Raw genomic sequence first — 16,506 nt, forward strand, 5'->3', positions numbered from 1 at the left:
ATCTACCACCAACACATGAATGTCTGTTCAGCCACTTTCTCAAAGAACTTGATCTCCATGGGTGTAATGAGGCTGGACTCACTGTGGCAGAATTTGAACAAAGGCAACTGGAATTGTCTGTGGTGATCGAGGTTGTCACACTGTCAGCATGGCCCTTGGAGTGGTCTTGTCTGAGAATCACACCAATTCTAAGAAGCAGATTGAAGGAAGCTGTCCAGGCTTGGTGGCCAAGTGAGAGTTCAGTGAGGGACAGCTGGGGGGTGTGCTCTGGGAGCAACATATCTGAAGTCAAATGCAATTTGGCCCCTTGAGTGCCTAGAGACCACCAGTGAGGTGGATTGTCCCAACCAGGGGCTGGCTGCCAGGGAGGCATGAACATGGGGTGGGCTCATGCAAGGAAGGTGGAGATGGAGCATCCCAATGCAGCAGATGAGAGGAAACGCCCATGCCAAAAGTAGGTATACAAGTTTGAGCTTGTCTGCCAACTCTCCCCATTCCTCAGCTGGCCAGTAAGTCAGTTTTGCTTCTTTGCAATCTACCACCCAATTAACAGCCTGGCACTAATCAGCATATGGACCTGAGCCCAGCCTCCAAATCTGCAGTCAGTGCTGCAGGCCTGGCAGGGGGACAGGATCCTGGAGGGATGAGTGCCACCTCCTCAGGCACACAGAAGACACTACCCGAGTTGCAGGGGGCCCTTGGCAGCTGCTGCCCATTGCACCAGATATGGGGACCGAGCAGAAGGGCTGGGCAGTGGGGGGAGATTTGGCAGACTCCCTTTGGCCAGGAGCAGTCCTGCCGAGGGATTTGCAGTCCCTTCCTGGGCCGTGTCCGGAGCATCCCGCGGCGGCGAGGGACGCTGCTGCCCGCCCAGGCCGCCCCCCTGTTCGGGCGCTGGCGGGGCAGGGTGCGCAGACGCTCCCGTGGCTGCAGCAGCTCATGCGGTCCCGCAGCGCGGTTTGCAGCCGCTGCGGCCCACTCGCCACTTTCGCTTCCGAGGCGGGGAGGGGGGTCCAGAGACCCCGGTCAGATGCCCTCCGCCGGGGGTGTCCCCCCTCCCTGTCCCACACTCTCCCAGATAACGGGATCCAGGATCCCCGCTGCCCCCACAGCCCCCCGGGGGCTGGGGAGGAGCTTTGCAGCGACGTGTCCCCTCCCCCTGGCCCTGCCTCTCCATCCGTCTGTCCGTCCACCTGCCCCTCCGCCTCCCTCTCCCGCAGCCATCCCTCTGCTCACGTAGCCCTGCGTCTTCCTGTCTGCCCGAACATCTCTTGCTCTGTCCCTCCACCCCTCCTCCTCCTGTTCCCGTCTCTCATCCGTCTGCCCCTTTCTCTCCGCCTTCCTCTTCCATCTCTCCGTCAGTCCATCTGATTGCCAGTCGGTCCCTGCTGACTCTGGCCTTGATTCTGGTGAGTGTCTGCTTGCTGGTGCTCCACTTTGTTCTTCTCTCCTTATTCTCTGTCCACTGTCCTTTTCACTGGGGAGAGCTGGCCCCTATTCAATCCATCCTTCTGTCCATCCCTCAGCCCTACTCCCCCGAGGACTTACACCCTATTTGCTCTGTCTGTCCAGCCTGTCAGCATGATGGTGGGGTGGGGATTTTCCTGGTGCTCCCCGCCTTGTCACCCCAGAACAGGAACCGGGGAAATTGACGTAAATGTGCCTGAACCAGACAGATTTATGCGGATAGGTTTTGGGTGGAGGGCAGTCCCTTTCACCTGGCACTTGGCCGAAAGACAGCCAGATATCACTTGAACTGCACCCTCCCCCCAGTGCCTCTCTGGGATTTGCTCTGCATTCATGGAATACCTGTCCCTGCCGTCATTTCTCTCTCCATCATGTTCCCCCTTATTATCTGATGTGTCTCTGCTTGTCCTCCTACAGATCCATCTGTCCCAAAATGGACCTTGTCTCCCAATGTATCCATGCAGCATGGATTGATAACCATGTATTGTTCATCCCAACACAGTCTCAGCCAGCCAGCCAGCCAGCCAACCATCCATCCATCCATCCATCCATCCACTCTTGCTTTCACACCTTCGTCTCTCCATCTCCTCTTGTTATCCCTCAGTTCTCTTCAAGATTCTCCCATGGTGGGGGTGGGTGCAGACCTCCTCAATGCAGAGATACTCCTGGTGACATCCCAGTGCTCATAAACAGGGATTTCTGAATCCCCGGGTTTGCTCTGGCTGTACATGGAGGGTTGGGGCTTCCAGCTATGTGTGTAGGACTGGGGAAATGGCAAGGAATCTTCACCAAATAGGGGCTGCCTGGTGGTTTCTGTGGATCTGTGCTCTTACAGGAGACACTTCTTGTCTGCAGGTCTCCAGAAATGTGGCGTCAGAGCTTTGGACTTCTAGGGAAATCCTACACCCATGACAGTGAGCTGGGGATCAGACAGCTGAGGGATGTTTGGGGTATGGGGGATGCTCCCAAAGGGGGACAAAGAAAGGAGGAGGGTAGGCAGCTGTAGGGGGAAATATCTGCACTGGATCTTCCCGGAGTGAAACAAGGACGGGAATGGTCAAGAGCTCTACAGGAAATGGGTGGGGAACAGAGGTATGGGGGGGAAAGGGAAGCTGGGGGGTGGGGGTCAAACACTGTTCTGTGGCAGGCTCGCACTAGACCTTCAGTAACGTTGGTCACCTAGTCTTGGTTTCCAGGGTGAGAACAGCCACAAACTGGAAGCATCCCCAACCACTTCCTTGTGTCATTCATGTGTGCTGATGGACAGGTTGCATCTCTCCCAACAGCAACAGGATCCTTTTTGCTGGGGAAGTGGCTCCGCATACCCCTGCACACAATGCCTCTGTGTAGTGTTGTGGTGGATGTTGCTGTCCAGGATTATGTGGCTGACGTGGCCTCCGAACTCATCTACCAGAACAAGAGTCAGATCTCCACAGAAATCCTCTTCGTCTTCCCCCTGAGCCCCCACATCACCATCTACTCCTTCCAGGCCCGCAGTGAGGATGCCAAGGTCCAGGCCATGCTGCGGGATGAGGTATCAGCATCCAGGGATGAATGGGTAAAGCACCACAGAAGCACGGGATGAGCAGCCCATGTCCTGCCTGGTGATCAGCTTTCTGTCCCTCCCCTTCCCACCCAGGCCCAGCAGCTGCACAAGGCTACGGGGGGCTGGGAGAATCTGGAATACCTTCAGGATCAGTCTGAGTACGCTGGCGAGGTGTTTGCCTGCTTCCTGGGCACCCTGTCCCCTGGCAGGGAGGTGGTTGTGACCTTGCGCTATGTCCAAGAACTGCCACGGGAGCCAGATGGAGCAGCCCATTTTGTGCTGCCACCCACACTGCATCCCTACACAAAACTCTACGGTGAGTGACCCCACGAGGAACTGGCCTCCCAGTCACACACTCCACAGAAGGGCCACAGACTCCCCACGTACTTTACAAACAGACCTGATGCAACTTCCCTTTGCACCCACAGGGGAACCCACATTTTCCCCCCATACAGCCCCTGGACAGATCCACGTATTCTTCCCTGTGCCCCATGAGGGGATCCACACCTCCCACACACATTTCCCACTAACAGACTCATGGACCCCTACATACGCCTCATTAACAACCCCAATTCTCTCCCTATGTCCTATATATGGATGCCAAATCCTGCCCCCCACCCCCCCTACTCCTGCAGGGAGAGTCTTTGCCCTCCCCAGTGCCATGTTTCTCCTTGCAGCCTCGAATTGTCTCACTAGCAAGCTGCCCTACAGCCTGCTGCTCACCGCCAGCCTGCAGTCACCCCGTGGAGTGGCCAATGTCCAGGCCAACTTTACCCTCACCCCTCTGATCTACACTGCCCAGGACCGCAGCGCTGCACAGGTATGCCCTCCTGAGCATCAGGATCCCGGGGGGAGCTGGGGAGATGTGTCATCACTGGGAAAAGAGGGACACACTAGGGTCAGTGCCTGTGCTCCTGCCCGAATGTATGGTCTGGTGCCCTCCTCCTGTGTATGACCAGGCACCCCTTCTCCAGGTCTCACTGGCTGGCAGCCCCCCAAGGCATCATGATTTGGAGCTGCTGGTGTATTTTGGAGACCCCACTGCAGTCAGTGCTGTGGTGGAGAAGGGAGACCCTGAGGCCCCTCCAGGTGAGTGCAGCTGGGGAGGGAAGATGGATGCACCTCTGGGTTGCAGGAGGCATGGGGGCCTCTGGGAAGGACTGGAGAATTCGGGAGGGGGTGAGATATCGCTGGACACTGGGATGGGAATGGGAGGCATTCAGATGGGATAGTTTGGGTCCTGGGGCTCCAGGGTGGAGTGCTGGGGACACTGTGGTGAGGTATCAGATATAAGCAGCATGCATCCGGGAAGTTCTGTGTTAGGGCTCACTGGGTAGCTCTACTGGCGGCAATGGTCTGGAATACATGGGGCACTGGGCTGTGCAATGGGTGGACAGTACAGCAGGGTATTGAGGTGCCAGTGTGGGGTGTCATGGGCTCTGGGACGGTGGAAGCTGAAAGCACAATGAGAATCAGAACCAGGAGGAGGGGAGGGGTCCCTATCTGGCCTTCATCCCACCCCATACCTCCTCTAGGCTCCCTGCTTGGTGACCCCATGGTGCTGGTGACACTGGCACCCAGCATCCCTGAAGCAGTGCCTGGGCAGCGCCAGTCCGGAGAGTTCATCTTCCTCCTGGACACCACTTTTCTTGGGCATGGACAGGTACCCCCGCAGAGCAGGGACCAGGATGGGGTGGAGGAGCAGGTTGAGGGGAGAGCAGGCCAGGGCAGGCATTTACAGAGAGACAGAGATGTGAGAGGGGCCTGGCGGGACCGGAAATGGTCCTGAAATCTCTCAGGAGGGGGACTGCCCAGGGAATTCCGGGCACTGGCTCGGGTCATCCAGGGGAGTCCAGAGGCTTTAGGAGGACCAGACTATGGGCAAAGGCATCTGTACCCCACACTGGTGCCTCCCAAGACCTGCCTGCTGTGTCTTTCCACAGGACTCCCTGCTCTTCCTTCTCAAAAGCCTGCCCCTAGGCTGCTACTTCAACATCTACTGCTATGGAGAAACCTCTGTGGGCATCTATCCGTGAGCAAATATGGAGCAGGCTGGGTGCTATGGGGCTGGATTAGGTGCTGGTGGGTAGGGCTGGATACTGTGGGGCATGGCTGAGTGCTGCACAGCTGGAATGGGTACTAATGGGGCAGGGTTAGATGCTGGAGGGCAGGTGTGCATGCTCTGAAATTGGCTGGTTGTTAGAGGGTAAGGCTGGGTGCTGGAGGGCACGACTGGTCACTGTAGGGCAAGGCTGGGTTCTGGGGATGGGATCATTGTGGCATTATGGGACAGCACTTCCTGGGGTTCTGTTGAGCAGAGTCTTGTAGGAACTCTGAAGCCAGGTCTCTTCAAGAACTACTATGGGGCAGGGGCTTGCAGAGGACCCTAGGGCATAGCTGTGGGGAGTGCTATGGGGCAGGATCTCGGGGAGCACTAGGGCCAGCACAGAGCAATGTGCTCTCCAAACATGCTGTGCTCCCTGCAGGCAAAGTGTTGAATACACTCAGGACAACCTGGCCGAGGCCATGCGGCGCATCCCCTCCACCGGCTCCAGTCTGGGTGACACCAATCTGCTGGGAACCCTCCGCTCAATCTACAATACCCCCCGCCCCCACGGGCATACACGCCAGGTCTGGGTGCAGGGGCGTGGAGGGTGGAGGGAGAGGTGTCCCAGGAGGAGAGAGAGGACATGGGAGTGTGGGTGGAAGGTGCCACCCAAGGTATGCGGTGGTCACAAGGGAACAGGAAGGATACCGTGGGGAGTGGGGGAATGGAGAAGTGGGTCGACATCTTCGGGAGTTTCTGTTCCTGAGTGGATCTCTCTCCCCGGGGTAGTCTCTCTGCAGGGGGCCTCTCTCCTGGGCCCCCCTCTCCATTTCAGGGGCCTGCTTTCCCCATTTTGGGGTCCCTGTGCAGGGCCCCACCACTCATGTCCCCTGTCTCCCAGCTCTTCATCTTCATGGCTGCGCTACCCCCTGACAAGGAAGCCATTGCAGCTGAGGTCTGCCGTCACCGCAACAGTCACCGGTAATGGTCGCCCTTTGATTGTCCAGTCATTTCCATCCCTGATGAGGGCTCCTGTTCAGCAGTGCCTGTCCTAATCCTTGGGCCCCTCCAGTGACCCAAAGACCCTTCCCACCCTGCACAGCTCTCCTGTGCCAGGTCCCCATGTGGGAGTCTTTGCTTACTACTCCCACAGACAAGGCACCCTTCACAGAGTGAGGCATAGGGCTTGTACACCCTGATGTGCCCCCAGGCTCTTCCCCAACCCCACGAGACTGTCCCCAGCTCTGCCCCAAGTCCCAGCTCTCCTCTGCCAGCTCCCTGTCTAACCCCAGCTCCAACCCCAGTCCCTCACTCCCTGCTCTTCCTCCTGCCCCTTTGTTCTGCATCCCAGATTTCTTCCCCCAGCTTTAACTCCAGCTTGTGTTCTCCAGCTCTAACCCAGCATCCTTGCACGCGCCTCTGGCTCTCATTTCTGACACCTTTCCCTGCTTCCCTCATAGGTGTTTCTCCTTCTGCTTCTCTAAGGACAGCGCTGCCCTGGCTACAGCCCTGGCCAGGGAAACAGGAGGTGAAGCTACCTATGTCTCCTCTGACAACAGTATGACAGTCGTGGTAAGAACCCAGGAGCCCTGGCAGATCCCATGCTATTCCACAGACACACTGACTTCCAAGTACCCCAGCACCTGGACTGCCCACACACAGTAGTCGAGACCCAGCTGCCCCAGGAACCCAGGCACTCAGGCTTCTCTGACCCTACCCCACCACACCATGCCCTGAGAACCCAGGTGCCTGGGCTTCTGCCCCGCTGTAACCCACAGACCTGACTGTGCCCAGGGAACCCAGACGGTGCAGGCTACCCCACACGTTCCACTGTCCCCCAGGGAACCCCGATACCAGGGGCCATGGGCTGAACTCCGGTGGAGCTGCAAACTGTGGTGTCCTGCCCTCTGTCCCCAGGTGCTGCAGTGCCTGAAGCAGGCCCTCAAGCCAGCAGCTGAAGGAGTCTCTCTGAGCTGGGCCCTGCCCCATGGCCTGGAGGTTGAGGTGCTGGGGGGCACCCCTCAGTTCATCTTTCAGGGGCAACACAGCCTCCTCTACGCCCGGATCCACGGACAGGCACAGGTGAGAGCTGGGACTACAGTCACCCCCAGTTACCTCCCAGTAGCCTCCCAGTAACCACCAGTAATCCTTCAGTAACTTCCCAATGTCCCCCAGTAACCATCTTGTGTCCCCAGTAACCTCCAGTAGCTTCCCATGTGTTCCCAGGATGCGACAGTGGCCAAGGGGGTCATGACCTTGCAGTACAGCCTGGACGGCCAGGATGTCACTCACACCATTGAATTCCCACTGTGCCCACAAGGAGATGGCCGGTGAGAGTCTGTCCTAAGGGAAGAGGCACGCACCCCCCTCATCTCTAACATGGACTCCAGCTGAGAGAGGGCCCAGACGGCTCATGCATTCTCGCCTTCCACGCACAATCCAAAACTGGCAGAGAACCCAAGCGTCCAAACATGCCCCCCTTCCCTGCTTTGACCTCACAGGGACAGGACCCAGGAACCTGGGCATCACTTCCCTCCAGACAGATGAGGACCCAGGTGTCCAGGTTTTCCCTCTGTCCATCCTCAGCCCTGAAGGGAGAGAGCCCAGGTGTCCTCTCTCTCTCTGTCAACCTTTCCCCAGCACAGAGACCAGCCAGGTGGTCAGGCCTCACCCCACTCTGTCCCCAGGCTGGCTGGGCATCGTCTGGCCGCGAGATGCTTGCTGAAGTGGTTGTTGCCAGAGGCTGCGAGTGGGTCAGGGGATGAACCAAGGCATCGCGCGGTTGAGATCAGCCTCACTTCAGGGATCATCTGCCCCTTTACCAGCTATGTGGGGGTTCGCACATCACAGAGGGTCACCTGGTACCGAGGTAAGGAAAGACACATGTGGGAAAGAGCTGGTGAGGCAGCTCCATGGGATGTTCTCATTCCACTGGAGCTGGAACCCCCGCCACAGGGCACCCCAGTCTCACGGGGCAGGCCCCATCACCACCAGGTGCTGCTTTACCACGGGTTTAATTCGGCCCCTTTCCCTGTTTGCCCTCGAAGGGCCCCTGGCACTGTTGCCACCCCGCCAGTCACTCATGCCCTGCCAGATCGTTGAGCTTCATGGCTCCAGGAAAGTCTCTTCCTGCTATCCCATGAGCACCTGGGTCCCACCTGGCTGGCTGACAGCAGTGTGTGCATCGTGGCTTGCCCTCCGTCAACTCACCCATGCCATTGCTGTCCTGCCCCAGCGGGGTGCTTGCCCAAAAGGTATGTGATAATCTAATCATGCTGCCATGTCTTGCCCATGGTGTGGAAATCAATGAATTTTGCCTTTAACCCTTCCCTTAGTTATCCTTAAACCTGAAATTCCTTCAGCAGATATGAGACCCAGCTCAGGGACACCCAGGGAGGGGACAGGGACGGTGCTGGATCATAAATACACATTTGGATAACGTGTTGGGGGGCTATCAAGAGGGGTCTTGGGACATGGCTGGGCAGGGATACCAGGAGAAGAGCCAATGGTCAAAGTTGGGGGTGAGTTAGGGGTGTGCAGAAAGGGCTGTGGATGGGGCTGCTTTGGGGACATGCAGGAAGGAGCTTTGACTGCAGGTGGCTACCCAAAGAAGAGCAGAGATAATGTTCTGAGGCATTGCACAGGGGAGCAGAGAGGGGCCAGCTTCCTGTGATTCTCCCAACCCTCCTGTTCATATCTTCTCCCACAGCACGTAAACCACCACCACCACCTATTTCTTCTCTCAACTATGTGGATCCCATGGAATTTGTTTTGTGCTCTCCAGTTTTGGGGCTTTGGTCTACCAAAGCCATTGCTGAGTGCCAGGAGCTGGTGGCATTGCAGAATGTAGATGGCTCCTGGGCTCTCAGCTCAGGACTGGCCTCTGTGCTGGAAGTCGATGAGGCCGAAATCAAGGGAAAGATGCCTGGTGAGGTAAGGGGAGAACCTCTTATGGCGGCAGCGTGTCATCCTGGAGCAGTGGGAACCCCTTGGCTGGTGGCAACGCTGGCATCCCAAGGGCAGCCGGAGAGGAATGAAGGGATCAGAAACCAGAAGCCACAAAGGAAGGGGTGGGAAGCAGTGAGGGGGCAGGGAGGATGCTCAGCACTGCATGCTGCTCTGAGTCATTGTTCTCCTACAGGTCATGGAGCCAAGCATCTGGGCTACAGTGCTGGCCGTGACCTGGCTGCACAGACATGACAAGTGTTACCAAGACCTCTGTGAGCTGCTGGAGGCCAAGGCTGTGACCTGGCTGTGCAGTCGAGCTGGTGAGTCTTGAGGGTCCTTTTCCTGGTGAACCCCACAGCACAGACTCCTCCCTTCTCTCTCCAGTGGGACCTGCCTCACCCCTTCACAGGTCCACAAATTCCTGGGGCAGATGGAGGAGTCCTGTATCCCCTTTCTCCTTTCCATCTATGGACTCTGTCTCCTGCCTGACTCCCCTAGTGCCCCTGTCTCTCCCTGATTGCAGTGTCCCAGCTGGACAAGTGCCTGGAGGCAGCCAACACCCTCCTTGGGAGCAGCGTCAAGCTGAGTGTCTTCAGGCTCTGAGCTCAACACATGCCTTGTGCTACAGACCGGCGGCACCTGCAGAGCTAAAAAAGGCCACAAAGTGTAGCCTAACCTCACCTACTGTGCTGGGATACCACTGTTGCTACCAGCTGGGGTCTTACATTACAGATGAATTCTCTTATGTCTTATAGTAGTCGGGCTGAACCTGTATCATGCTGAACTCCTCAAGAGAAAACCTCTAGTTCAGAGCCTCCAGTGTGCTTGGTTTGGGTGGAGGTGGGAGGGGGAAGGAAGCATCACATTCCCCAGTGGTTGCTCTTCCTAAATTCGGCTTTGGCAAAATGTCTACTGGCCTCCACAAAGATGGCACTTAGGGACATGGTTTAGTGGTGGATTTGGTAGTGTTAGGTTAACAGTTGGACTCGATGATCTTAAGGGTCTTTTCCAGCCTAAGTGATTCTGTCATTCTATGGTTTCTGTCTTGATAAGAGAGTGCTGTGCACCCTAGAGAAGATGAGTGTTTAGAGGTGTCAACAGCAGGCACAATAGCAGTGGCTCCCAATGAAGGACTCCTACTGCACCCCACTTGCTGACCTCTTTGTTTTACCCCAGAAGTCCAGGTTGTGTCGGGAACTCCCATATCTGCATTGCCATGTAAACCAATCATTCTGGAAGTAAAACTCTCATCAACAGACCCAGACCATCATAATGTCCAAGAGAACTCGTGGGGAGAGATTGATTTGAAAACTGTCAGCATGTTGAAGGTGGAACTGAAGGAGCTTTTGATTAGCAAACCAGTCATGCAATGTACTCCCTCCTGCCCCAGGGCCTTGAATTCATGGGTCTCATTCCATGTTGGCAAAGTCTCTGATTCATTTTCCAATAAACAGTGTATCTTCTGTAAGCCAAAAGGTGTGACATAGCCTTTATTTCAGTTGGGCCTATGATCCTTCCTTCCAGGGGCCATCTATGAGTCACCAGGAGGGGCATGAAGGGATGTCAATACCCAGAGAGCTGTGTATTGTAATACACTAAATAAGGCGCTGCCATTGCTCTTGGAAGAGCACAGACCTCTTCTAGGTTAGCAAGACAGGAGCTGAGGACTCGCCAGGCTTTTTCTAAACTTCTTCTAGCTTGAGTTTATTTCAACTTGATCTTAGTGCTAGCAGCTGCAGCGGCACTTTGTCCAGCAGATAGATGACTGATGTCTAACTTATCCCAGCTGTAACAGAAAAGTTGTCAGGTGATTAATGTCCAACTTGGGTTTAGTTTTAACTTTTTAACTCCATTGGAGCATGCATCTCTGAAAATAAATGCTGTTCTCCCTTTAAGCTTCACCTCTGCTGTCTGGAGCAGACAGCACAAATGTCTGTGTCCACTGGCAGCCCCCTGCCTGGAGGTCACTGGGGAGACAGAGGAGTCACCTTCCCCAGAGATGCGAATGCGATGGGGAATGTGCCCTCCCACACTCCTTGGGGTGTAGAAGGAGGAGAGAAGGGCATTGGGGATCTCACATTTTGGAGAGGTGAATCATGACTGTGAGGAAATACTGGTAGTTCAGCTTACTTCAGCCACCAACAAATGCATTGATGATCCAGGGAGAGGTTTTGGCTTCTTCGCTCCAAGAGACTCCCAAGGGCGACTCATCTGATCAAACTTAGTTGGTCTCCATGGCCTGGAGGGAATATCAGACCATGCTTCTTTCTCCCCATTGACCACTGGCAGAGGCTGAAAAGGCAACCTCAGTCACCCATGGCTGCCTAATTCTGAAGGAGTCAATCCCATTAGAGTCTTCTGCAGGATGTGAGCTGAACCCCCTTTCTGGAGCCTCACTGGGCTCTGCTGCATCACTTTGGAAAAGCCTATGCTTGTTGCCCTACCTCAGTTTCTCTTTTTCTCAGAGCAGGCTGAAATGCTTCGGAGGTCTGGGGAGGGACAGCCATTACCTGAGGTCTTGAAACAGTTTGCACCAGCTCAGAGCTCTCATCCTCTGCAGGGATACACTTATGCAGTGCTCCCTCCCTGAAATCCCAAGGGAGACACCCTGCAGGACACTGATTATCTCCATAACACCAGGAAATGGCATTCGGGTGCTTTGGGCCCAGAGCTCCATCTATGGAAGGAAGAGTGAAAGACCTGAGCTTCCTGTTGGCCTGCCTGTGAGATAAGGGTTTTCAGAGAGAATAGGGAGTGAAGTAATATGGGGCAGAATAGGTGACACACAGACCTGAGTCTTCATTCCCAAGCACCATCACAGGAAAGGTCCTCCCACTCTTCATTCACAGCATTCAGTGGGGGAACCTATCCTAATTGCACTTGTCATCAGCATCTCCAGACACAATTCATCCCAGCCTGGGAGAAAGGTGCATTACAGTCTGCGTGCATCACCTTTTTGAGCAGCTTACCCATCCCAGGATTTCTATGGACCGCCTAGGTGCTTTCCTTCAGCATCTCCATCTCCCTGTAAAGGCTCAAAAGTCACGGGGAGGAAATCAGCAGGAACATCATTGTGCTTATCCACAATGTTGGGAAGACCCTAGGATGGAGTCAGGGCAGAGGGTTCTGTTCCTCAAGCATGGGCTTCTCCTGAGCATGCACTCAGGCTCCTAATGGGTATTTACCACAAGCATGCACTAGATGATACTCCTTCTCCTTTTTTAGCTTTCAGTAAAGCTTTCGATACTGTATCTCACAGTATCCTTCTGGACAAAATGTCCAGCATACAGTTTGACAAAAACATAGTGCGATGGGTGAGCAACTGACTGACGGGTCGGGCCCAAAGAGTTGTGGTAAACGGGGTTACATCAGGCTGGTGGCCAGTCACTAGTGGGGTTCCCCAGGGCTCCATTTTAGGGCCAGTTCTTTTTAATGTTTTCATAAACGACTTGGATGTAGGACTAGAAGGTGTTGTGAGCAAGTTTGTGGATGACACCAAATTGGGAGGAGCTGTTGATTCCATTGAGGGTGGAGAGGCCTTGCAGAGAGATCTGGACAGACTGGAGAACTGGGCAATCACCAACTGCATGAGGTTTAACAAGGGCAAGTGCTGGGTTCTGCACCTGGGAAGGGGCAACCCTGGCTATACACACAGACTGGGCAATGAGATGCTGGAGACCAGCCGTGCTGAAAGGGACTTGGGGGTCTTGGTCGACGGCAAGTTGAACATGAGTCAACAGTGTGCCCAGGCTGCCAGGAAGGCCAACCGTATCCTGGGGTGCATCAAGCACGGCATTGCTGGCTGGTCTAGGGAAGTGATTGTCCCACTCTACTCTGCGCTAGTGCGGTCTCACCTCGAGTACTGCGTGCAGGTTTGGGTGCCACAGTACAAAAAGGACCTAAAACTGTTGGAGAGTGTCCAAAGGAGGGCAACAAAGATAGTGGAGGGTCTAGAGGGGAAGACGTATGAGGAGAGGCTGAAGTCCCTTGGTTTGTTCAGCCTAGAGAAGAAGAGACTGAGGGGAGACCTCATCACGGCCTGCAGCTTCCTCATGAGGGGGAGCCAAGGGGCAGGCACTGATCTCCTTCCTCTGGTGACCAGTGATAGAACTTGAGGGAACAGCATGAAGCTGCAATGGGGAGGTTTAGGTAGGATATCAGGAGAAGGTTCTTCACCGAGAGGGTGGTCGGGCACTGGAACAGGCTCCCCAGGGAAGCGGTCACAGCACCTAGCTTGACAGAGTTCAAGAAGCGTCTGGATAACGTTCTCAGTCATATGCTCTGATTCAGCTGGTCCTGTGTGGGGCCTGGAGTTGGGCTCGATGATCCTTATGGGTCCCTTCCAACTCAGGTTATTCTATGATTCTATGATTCCCCACTTCACCCTCAGTTCACTCAGTCTCTTACTGGTAACACTGAGCAAAGAGCTCCAAAACCAGAGCTGAAAGCTCAGGGGTACTCAATACCTGTAGTGCCAGTTCTTCTACTGACAGGAGAAAGGGTGTTTGATTTGTTATGACATCAGTTGTGTGTTTTCCTCGGTTATCAGGGAGGAAAGTGTAAAGCGGTATTAGCCAGTGAGGAAAGTGTGACTATGAGAAGTGTATGTGTAGAGATCTGTAATACCTTACACAGACTGTGGCATGTGCTTATGACAATCACGGCAATAGCAGGTGCATTTGTGTCAGTTATGTTTGTTTAAATTTGCCAGTGTGTGACTACAATACAGCTGTGATATCATTAAGTCTGTCAATTGGCAGTGGATTCCTATCAAAAACTTAGCTGCACAGCCATTGTCACTATTAGCAGTGCAGTGTTATAGTCACGCAGGCCCTTTCAGGTGCCTTAGGACAAGCACTCTCAGATCCCTGAGAGCTACCAACCTGCCAGGTTCACGCAGCTGCATGCTGGCCCTCAGAGTCCACACTCAGGGCACAGGGGTTTCAAGATCATCCCAGCCAACATGTTGCGGGTTATATTCCTTCTGGTTTTGTGTTTTCATTATTCAGAGAACCAATGGTGGCTACTGAAGGTAATCCAGGTCCTAAAGAGACCAAGACACATGAGTATTATACTCAGAGTTTTTAAGGACAAGAAAAAGAAAATATTTCAGAAAAAAATCTGTTGTGCAGAAATTTAGAGTGTGTAATTAGATTTCATTATAGAAATAAGGGTGAATGGAGACACAGTGTATTGACCATAATGTATTAGTAAGGTATTCCTATCCTAAAGCAGAAATGGGAAGGGACTTGACTGATTTTTAAAATGTACTTAGCAAGGGAAGATCATGATTTCTACTCCCAAGTCAACTTAATGCTTATTTTGATAAGTACGAATGAAAGGACAGCCCCAACATTTGTACTTTTTTTTTTTAGTAGTAAAACTAAATACATGAGCAATTAAATAGGTCTAAGATGTGACTTTCATGCTCTTTCTTTCATTTAGAACTGCTTTAGAACCTGTGAGGATGAAAAAGGCAACAAAAAGCAACTGATATAAAGTTTAATAAAGCAGAGAGATTTGAAATATTTTCTGCGTAGTCTATTTTTTAGCATGAAATAATTCCTTGGAAAGAGAGTGAATTCTTACATAAAGCTAGTGCCAGGACAGACTTATGAAGGCTTTGTATAAACAAAAGGTGATATACATTTGATCTCTGCTTAAGCAATAACATGTTTGGATAACTATTCCCATCTAGCTATCCTATCTTCTGCTATGGACAACAGATGGAGAAACACCTATGGTAAGGGGTAGTTCATGTATGTCCAGATAGGTTTAATCACTTTTTGGCAGTATTCTGGGCTTCAGAGTAAGAGCCTAGATTAATTTTGACTAGACAACCATTTTTTAGAGGACTTAATTTAGGGTAATGGCTCCTACCTTTATAAATTAAATTGGTAGAGGGAACATTACTATTATATATCTTTGTCAAACATAATTTCTTCAATCCTCCATACAGCCTTCTAGTGTAAAAGACATCACTTTCAACTGAAAAAGTAACTGAGAAATGAAACTGTAAAACTATTATAAGGATCTCAAACCTCCTGGTTTCTTTAAAATAAATGTTATAATAAATTTAAAAATGTCTCCTACATGACATATATCTATATATGTAGGTGTGTATAAATGTATGCACATACACATGTATATCTATGTATTTCCTCTTTCCTGTTCGGTAGCTGGCACCAAATCCACTCAGGCCAGTCCCCCCATTAGCTGGCCCTTAGTCTGTGCAGCACACGTACACATGGATAGAGTGACACTACGCAGAGAGAGTTAAGAAGGGATTTAATAAGAAGACAGGACAGGTGCAGGGCTCAGACAAACAAGCACTGACCTGCCCTGATTTACACCTCTAACTGTCCACCCCAGTTTGTTCCTCCCCAGTCCTCTTCCTTCAAATATTCCTTTGTAAGTTCACCCCTCGAATTTCCCAGGTCCTCAGTTCTTCTTGTCCGCTTTCTCATCAGTTACAAAGTTACGGGGGCGAGGGAGGGGGTGGGGGGGTGGGGCGTGGGGGTTGGTGCTCTCCGAAGCCGTGTCTGGAGTTTCTTAATGGCCCAACAATTAGTGATTGAAGACTTGTGGTCTTTGCCATTGTCTCCATTAAGCCTTGTCTACCAGGTTTGTGTCCCTCTGTGTTCTGGTTTATCGTTTCCCTCTTTACTTATTAGGATCTTCGCACTGAAAAGTCTGTGATCAGTTAACCCTAACGAGGCAGACCCCGTCATCTTCCACATACCTTTATAGTCAGCACCTCCAGACACCCACATATTTCTTCCTTAGCAGCTGCCATCTTTTGGCAACATCTTCACACCTGTCATCTCCCCAGAGATGCTGTGTAACTTCAGACTGAAGTGACTGTTTATCCCACCTTTCAGGTGGCCCTCTCAACAGGCCAGGCACTCAGATGGATCCTCTCAATCAGACCTGGGACAGACAATTCTTTCTGGCAGCCTTTCCAGCTGAAAGATGCAAATCTTTACTCTGATGATGATGGTGATTTATCTGCTCACTCTCCTGGAGAACATGGTCATAATTTCCACCACTGAGTCTGACCACCAGTGCCACACTTTAAAGTACTTCTTCCTCAGTCATGTGCCCTTCTTAGATATTCAGTTCACCTTGGTGATATTCCCCAAGATCTTCATCAGCCTTATCTTGGAAATAAAGGCTTTTATAGTGGCTACCTGTGAATCCCAACTTCTTCTCCATCTTCCTGGATATCCTTCAGTTGCCTTCACCCAACCTGAATTGATGTTGTAATAAGTAATTGGAGGTAATTTGGTGATCAAAATGGGTTAGATGAGAAAAAGCAATCTTTCTGCACCATGCTGCACCAGAGAACATCCTGTTTGGCGAGGCTTAACCAAAATGTTGCAAATTGCAGTGCTATGTTACTATGACAACTTGTATCTCTGTAACAAACTACCCAGACTTGGAGGAGCCACGATAACCGAAGAAGCAGAAAGGCGCGAAAATCAACCTATAAAGGAGG

The 16,506-nt window shown here is 52.7% G+C and overlaps 1 protein-coding gene across 4 annotated transcripts; it reads left to right on the top strand.

Moving 5' to 3' along the window:
• The first annotated feature begins 1,255 nt into the window (after positions 1 to 1,255).
• Positions 1,256 to 10,472, top strand: LOC129195343 (von Willebrand factor A domain-containing protein 5A-like). 4 transcript variants are annotated; one of them, XM_054801285.1, is made up of 18 exons: positions 1,256 to 1,409; positions 2,323 to 2,381; positions 2,754 to 3,001; positions 3,080 to 3,329; positions 3,691 to 3,833; positions 3,988 to 4,102; positions 4,549 to 4,676; positions 4,957 to 5,045; positions 5,500 to 5,644; positions 5,962 to 6,041; positions 6,521 to 6,632; positions 6,978 to 7,142; positions 7,287 to 7,390; positions 7,748 to 7,929; positions 8,108 to 8,314; positions 8,770 to 8,993; positions 9,202 to 9,328; positions 9,532 to 9,822. In XM_054801285.1, the coding sequence occupies exons 2-18, from the start codon at positions 2,333 to 2,335 to the stop codon at positions 9,609 to 9,611; spliced, it is 2,448 nt and encodes an 815-aa protein (XP_054657260.1). In that variant the 5' UTR covers positions 1,256 to 1,409; positions 2,323 to 2,332; the 3' UTR covers positions 9,612 to 9,822. The 4 variants fall into 4 exon arrangements, with proteins under 4 accessions (XP_054657260.1, XP_054657261.1, XP_054657263.1 ...); XM_054801286.1 differs by having other exon boundaries at positions 3,107 to 3,329; XM_054801288.1 differs by lacking the exon at positions 2,323 to 2,381 and having other exon boundaries at positions 3,107 to 3,329; positions 9,532 to 10,472.
• The last annotated feature ends 6,034 nt before the right edge of the window (positions 10,473 to 16,506 follow it).

The sequence above is a fragment of the Grus americana genome, chromosome 22, assembly GCF_028858705.1.
Source record: "Grus americana isolate bGruAme1 chromosome 22, bGruAme1.mat, whole genome shotgun sequence".
Classification (NCBI taxonomy): domain Eukaryota; kingdom Metazoa; phylum Chordata; class Aves; order Gruiformes; family Gruidae; genus Grus; species Grus americana.